Below are 6,976 nucleotides of genomic sequence, written 5' to 3' on the forward strand. Positions count from 1 at the left end.
TTAAATTGTTATAATGTTTTTTTATCATATTTATCAATAAGCCCAAAAGAACACTAACGTATAGCTGATAAGAAACAACCTGGTAAGATCATATTAGTAGTAGGATCTGTTTAACATATAAATATATATTGTTTGGAAAATTCACTTTAAACACCTCACTGATCTTGCATTGACATCATTCTCGTAAGTAGATCGGTCAATATAACGACTGGTATTACTGATAAATCTTATTTATAAGTTCATATTAACATTTACGAACTAAAATAATAACACAACTTACAGTTGTTTGATGAAAAACCGGACATTACGCGAGCAAAACTTTGAAACCGAAAGCTCTATTTCTTGGGGCTCTTTGGTGCTCCAAAGCTTCACGAACATAGAAAATATTCCAGATTTTTTTTTTTTTGGATTTTCTCATACTCTAAATTGATCATCGGATTCTCTCAATCTCTCAATAACACAAAACAACAAGGTACTTTCTGTGTTTCAAATTTAGAAGTGGCTTGACTTTAAACTGTCAGTTTTGGATTATCTCAAATCTGATTTCGTGATACCCCGACTATATTGTCGAAATCACAAATTTTAGAAAGTGATTGTAATCATAATCCTACAATTATTCAAGTATATATATTGATATTCTTAGACCCAAAATCTAACATGTTTTTATTTGATAATCCTTCAATATAATTTTATTTCAAAATGTTCTCCTAAAAACACCTAAAGTATACTTTATTAAAGATGAAAATGATGAAATATCTTATATACTTTAGGCTTTATTTCGAGTCTTTTTATTTGACAATATAAGTTGACAATCTTTTCAATGCACTTCCGCCTCAAGTAGGAAATGAATTGGATTCCTGTATGTTTAAGAATAATGGATTAAGTTTCGGTTATTTTATACACATCCTGTTTAAGCCACTGTCAACTGCATTGTTGATCGGATAGTACATTTGTTGAATAGATATCATCCAAGAAGTGATTTTGTTATGTTTGGATCGTATTTATGCATATATATTTTTTATTATTTCTATCATTAGACATTACACTGTAGAGAGATAACAAATAAAAGATAACGAATTTTGGCACATTAGTCGACCAAAAACGTTGCAATACAGCTTTTCTATGGTTGTATCTTTCTATCACATTTTGTCATTGTCGATTTCAATTATGTGCCCCCTTGAGTGGTCTCGCTCTAAATAAGGTTAAAAATGTAGTCACGTGATTTGCGTGTGGTCCTATCCAATCTTTGCTTAGTTGTTTTGCTTTGGTGGGACAAACGAATCTACTATTATTATCTACTTCCATAACCTTAAAAACAATTTTAAATCGTAACAAAACTTAATCATGACCCTATAATCCATTTCTTCTAAAAAATATATATATACCAAAAGAAAGCTCACATTTTTTTAGTTTGTAGGTGGTGTCACAATTCACGTCTGAATCTTTCATAATAAGATAAAACAAGAAAATAGTCTTTAGGTTTAGTGCTTTACAATTTTGGCCAAACGATATCAAGTTAAAACATATGACCAACAATACATGTGATGCAAATATGCAATCATTGGTATGATACAATGTAACATTTTTTGCCACATGAAGGCATAAATTCATTTTTCCTTTAATGTACTATCAATGAGACTTTACAAAATTAACTACATAGAAGCACATCATCAAACTCTCAATTCATACCAATGGTTCTCTTGCAATGGACGACCGCCTCATGAATCGAGCTCTCAGAGTCACAAGATCTTCGACGGTTATCCGCCCAACACGCACCGCTTGTCCTAGGACCAGGGCCGGGACCGTAAGCAGAAGAACATTCCCAGTTCTCGACTCCTTGTACCCTACTGCTATCTGACCTCCCCCGTCTCAGTCTACACCAAATCGGTTGAACCAAATCCATGTATTTTTGTATGATTCTTTTTGGGAGTCGGTTACACCTACGTAGCATCATAGAACGGCTTTTACGAAGACGATTGTTGTCTTGAATGATGGGATAGAGAGGTGAATTGGGAACCGAGCCAGACGGGCCATGTGATTTCATGGGAATCAAGGTCCCATTTGAAATGAGCTTATCGGCATGGACAAGTGTTGAAGGCGCTTGCGATGTCGGAAAATCGAAACTAGAATCAGAATCGGGACGAACGAGGAATCTTTTGGAGGGGGTAAGGTTAGGATCCATTTCAATGAAGGAAGCCTCATCAAATGAGACTCTAAACGAGCAATTCGGGCTAGGGAGAGTTGAGATTCGGTTTGGGTTTGGATTTGAATTTGGATTTGGATTTGATAACCAAGTTGGTTGTGAAGCTTCCATGGATTTTGAATGGAAATGATTCAAATTTGAAAGAATAATAGTGCATATGTTTATTGGGCGTCTTGAACTTATATATATTTATAACAAGAAGAAGGACACAATTATGAAGTGGTCCTTGCTACCATGAAATAAGAGGAATGTAAACGACAAATGTTAACCCTACACATGATGTAATGTCGCATGTTATGTTTTTAGTATTGGAAAAGAGGAGGCATTGGTCCCCTTACCTTGCCTATTTTTATTTCAAACACTTGTAGAAGAAAATACGCTCTAGTGAGTAGTGGCATGTATCATAAGCCAAACCATAGGGCATAGGTAGGTTAGGTGGCAGGAGGAATTGAATTCCTATTGCAAATTGCATAAACGACTTGTATAACAAACAAACTATAAAAAATCAAAATATGTTTATATCGTAAATCATTCTAAGATATGTTAAGTTGAATCATTATTACTACTTCTTTGTACTCTTTTCAGCTTTATAGATAACATAGAAAGTTATATATACAGGCATATTTAGATCGAAAATCTGAAACTCTTGTATATTCAAAGATATGTTAAGTTGAATCATTATTACTTTTCTTTACTCTTTTCAACTTTATAGATAACATAGAAAGTTAGATACATATATACAGCCTTTGACCGATTCTTTTGTGGCTATTTTCTGTTTTAGCCATTACATACAATCCAAATCCATTTACTTTTAGGCAAATGCGTGAAAACTAAGATTTACTTGTAGTGAAAATGATTTATAGTTTTGGGGATGTTCTGATTTCTAACAAGCTTGTTTTAGTAAAACTTTATGAAACAAATGATTTGAATGGAGCATTATAATAATAATAGATGGATATTTAAAGGGAACGGAGGTCCAACAATCATAATTCATAAATTTTATTTCCCATTACAACTCACAACTCAGAATTCACATCATATAATGATTGAGCCTATGAGCCTATGAGCCTATGTATGTAACTTTTAAACGACCAAACCAAGTAGAACGTAGGTATCTATTGAATGCCTACCTAGACACTAGACACTAGACACTAGACACTAGACCTATCGCGGGGGCATGTGATCGATTACACATTCTACACCACAATAACCCGGACCCCACATATGAAGAAATCTTTAATTCTAGAAAATAATACTGGTGTTATTTACATTAAATTATACCATATTCTCAACCAACCCTAAAGAAACAAAAACAACCGACATTGGTCCCCTCAGCTGTCGGGGAAAGAAACTGACATCAAGTATGGGAGGAATGGCGGTAAACAGAAGCAGAAAATGACTCAACGCCAAGCCAAAACCAGATTCATGTTCCAGACAACTACATTCATCTAGCCCATCCTTAACGTTCAGACTGTGAATGACAAAATTTGAATTATTAAAAACCAAATACTATTGTGTATTTGTACAATTAATAGTAATAGTAATAATAATGGGGTGTCACTTGATAAGATCTATGAATACAAAGGCATTCCAAAGGCTATGTAAGAGCATAGAAGGCAACAAGTTTCTAGATCGTGCAAAAACAGCACCCATAACAATCCCAAGAAACACAAGCGGCAACATTCTGTGCATGTTAAAATGCGCGAATGCAAAAGCTAAAGAAGTCACAATTACGGAGCACCAAACAGGCATATACCTTGTTAAAGAAGGCAAAAGAAACCCTCTAAACAGAACCTCCTCCCAAACGGGGGCACACACCGACACCACAACCGCATAAACCGCCATCGCGACCGGGTCCCGCGCAAGGATGGACCGTTCCACGTTGGAAACGGTGACGGGGGCAGGGGGGAGCATCGGGAAGAGATTGAGGTTGACTTGTGAGAGACGGTTGACTAAAGGGAACATGAGGCAGCCTAAGCCCACATCCAGCTGCCAGTTGCCTTTGAGGCTGAATCGGAACCAATCCGGTGAAAGCGGGCGGAATGGGGAGAGGCAGGAATGAAGGATTCCGATTCCGGCGATGCCTTCGGCTACATCGGTTAAGAGGCTGTAGAATGCTTGGCCTCTGAAAGTCAAGGTGTCCTTTCTGAAACCGGATGTATGAGCCAAAAATGGAATAATCCATGAGCCTACAAACCAGAAAGAGGCCATCCAGAGCAGCATTACTTGAACAATGGTCTTGCCTGTCCATGGCACTGTCCATGCTTCTGCTTCTGCCCTAAATATCTGAAAACAACATGCAATTGTAATTTTAATGGTTCCTTTTCTCTTGATTATTGTGAAAGGGATATTTGATGTTAAATGATTACCTGTCTAAGGCTTGAAAGCCAACCATGGTTCACATTTGGTTGATTTGATTCCGGTTCTGGTTCCATTGGCAAATTATCTTCTTCAGTCTTAGGAATGTTATGATTCAAAGAAGAGTTGTCATCTTTAAAGCATAAAAACCTCCAGTTCTACACGATAATAACATTATAAATTATCAGTTTAAAGAAAAAAAAAATTCAAAAGTTGTTGCTCATTGGTTGCTTTATACAAGGAGATGCGTTTGTAGCGATAATTCTGGGAATGTTTTGAAGAAAATGTTAGGTGTGCAACTATAACACCCGGATTCAAGGGTTAGATATTTTTACCTTGTTAATTTAATTTTCGTTTTTTATCAAATGATTAGTTGGAGGTTTCCAATAAAGGAAATTAAGGTATATAGCTTTTCCCTGTTGTCATTTCAATAGACTTTGGAGCATAATTTCGAATTTGTGAGGTTATAAGGGCCTAAGGGTTAAAAAGTATAAATTAGAAACCCGTAATAGGCCCAGCTTGGGTGGATACAGACAATTTCCAAGTTTGGAGGGCCAAATGTGTAGAGAATGAAACTTAAACGAGAGACTAAACAAACCCTTATAAGCATTCCTTCAAATTGATTTTAAGAAAGAAAGAGGAGAGAAACCACAGAATCAGTGAAAGAGATCAGAACTTGAGCATTAGGGATAGAGCTTGGTTGATATTCTTCATCAATTCCATCAAAGGATGGTAACAACCAATAGAAATGCACATTTAAGTATGTGAAATGTAATTCGGTCCTAGCACCTGGGGAATGACTTTTAATGATTTAGGATGATATAATGTGTTAAAAACAATGTTCTACAACATCTTTATGTCTTGAAGAGATATTCTTTTAGTTTAAAACATGATCATGTTTCATCTATTTCGCATGAGTCATGGGTGGTTGACTAGTATGTTCTAAACACTTAGGTGACAATAGATATCCAAGGTGGATGGATGGGTGGATGATGAGATGACATTTTAGAGCATATCCCATCAGTTCGTTTAAACATGTGCTAAGTGACCATAGAAACTATGAAAAAGAGCAAGACATAAGGAGGAGATGAAAATGAGCATGACCCTGGAAGTAGGTTAGAGTTAGACTACATTTTAGTATCTTTGTTACCCCTAATAATCCCTAGTATTTATTAAAATTTCATTGAAGCTTACTGCTACAGAGGTTTCCTGTTGTAATCACACTTGGGTTTGCATCTTATATCTGATTTTATGAAGTCATTAGGTCAATGGTCGGTATGTTTCATGGAGCTAAGTTATTACGCAAACATGGGCAGGCATATTTATCTCAGAAGAAATATGTTGAACAGATTATGAATACATTCAATATGACAGACAGGGTGTAAGCCTTGCTACTACAAATCGAGTCATGGTTTGGATTATAGTTATGGTTCATTGACAAAACCAATATACACTACATCAGTTCCGATCTGGATTTAATTAATAGAATAAAATTTGTGAGTTTCAACTTACATTTCTCAAACACCTTGAAGAAAAACAAGATGCTGAAAGGCGAGCGGTTCCAATAAGTGAACTATTGGTGTTATATAGTTTATACTTAGCTCTGGCTGTTGAAGGAAGCGATGGGCAAAGAGAAAGCCGTTGGCAGAAAGGTGATGTGGTGGACATGGTGATGTGGTTCTGCCGGAGATTGTTGCTGCTGATGCATCAGAGGCGGCATAAAACCCTAGCGAGGTCCTTCACACATGTTGAAGGGGTTGCGACGACAGAGGTGAACGATTAGTCTGGGTTTTAGGTTAATGAAGGAGGAGATAGGTTGGTGGCGGCGTAGGAGGAGAAGAAAGCTCCGACGAAGGTGAGAAATACGGAGCAAGGAAGAAGAAAAGGGTAAGAAGACATCATAGTGTGGTACTGCTGGTGTTTGTTCGAATGTTCTAGAAACTCGCGACTCCTAAATGGCCAGAAAACTGCAAACGTTATCTCATCGGCTCGTTTATCTGTGAATAAGAGGGAAAATACACAGAAATTTGGTCAAACATTCGATTAAGGGGTTCACAAAAGCTGAAATCGAAATAAAACTTCAAATTTTGGGTTTAATTTGATTTTTAAAGAATAAGATTGTGGGCTGTACGTGGAAATATAAAGGACTGATGGTAGAAACATATTTAAATAAGTTTTGGTAGCGATTAGCAAAAACGAAACCAAAAACCAAAAGCCACGAAAACAGATAAAATCGAAATTGAAAAACCAAAATCAAACAAAAACCGTCAGTTATCGCTTAGATTTTTCAAAACCAAAAATTTTTGATTTTATTCGGTTTTGGATTTGAAACCGTCCACTAACACCGAACCGACTAAATGGGTTTAGAACCAACTCAAACCAAAGAAACCGACCCAATGTATATTATTAATTAAT

At 36.3% G+C, this 6,976-nt stretch overlaps 2 protein-coding genes across 3 annotated transcripts; both read right to left on the reverse strand.

Moving 5' to 3' along the window:
- Positions 1–1,451: 1,451 nt before the first annotated feature.
- On the reverse strand, positions 1,452–2,389 carry LOC111888819 (probable membrane-associated kinase regulator 6). The gene has a single exon (XM_023884935.3). It carries the CDS (start codon positions 2,312–2,314, stop codon positions 1,679–1,681), a length of 636 nt encoding a protein of 211 aa, XP_023740703.1. The 5' UTR covers positions 2,315–2,389; the 3' UTR covers positions 1,452–1,678.
- A 789-nt stretch (positions 2,390–3,178) lies between these two features.
- On the reverse strand, positions 3,179–6,669 carry LOC111888818 (uncharacterized). Of its 2 annotated transcripts, XM_023884934.3 has the most exons (4): positions 6,074–6,669; positions 4,573–4,719; positions 3,960–4,489; positions 3,179–3,674 (listed from the first exon to the last, which is right to left on the reverse strand). In XM_023884934.3, exons 1-4 carry the CDS (start codon positions 6,227–6,229, stop codon positions 3,479–3,481), a joined length of 1,029 nt encoding a protein of 342 aa, XP_023740702.1. In that variant the 5' UTR covers positions 6,230–6,669; the 3' UTR covers positions 3,179–3,478. The 2 variants fall into 2 exon arrangements, with proteins under 2 accessions (XP_023740702.1, XP_023740700.1); XM_023884932.3 differs by lacking the exon at positions 3,179–3,674 and having other exon boundaries at positions 3,682–4,489; positions 6,074–6,661.
- Between the last annotated feature and the right edge of the window lie 307 nt (positions 6,670–6,976).

This window comes from Lactuca sativa, chromosome 2, assembly GCF_002870075.4.
Source record: "Lactuca sativa cultivar Salinas chromosome 2, Lsat_Salinas_v11, whole genome shotgun sequence".
Lineage (NCBI taxonomy): Eukaryota > Viridiplantae > Streptophyta > Magnoliopsida > Asterales > Asteraceae > Lactuca > Lactuca sativa.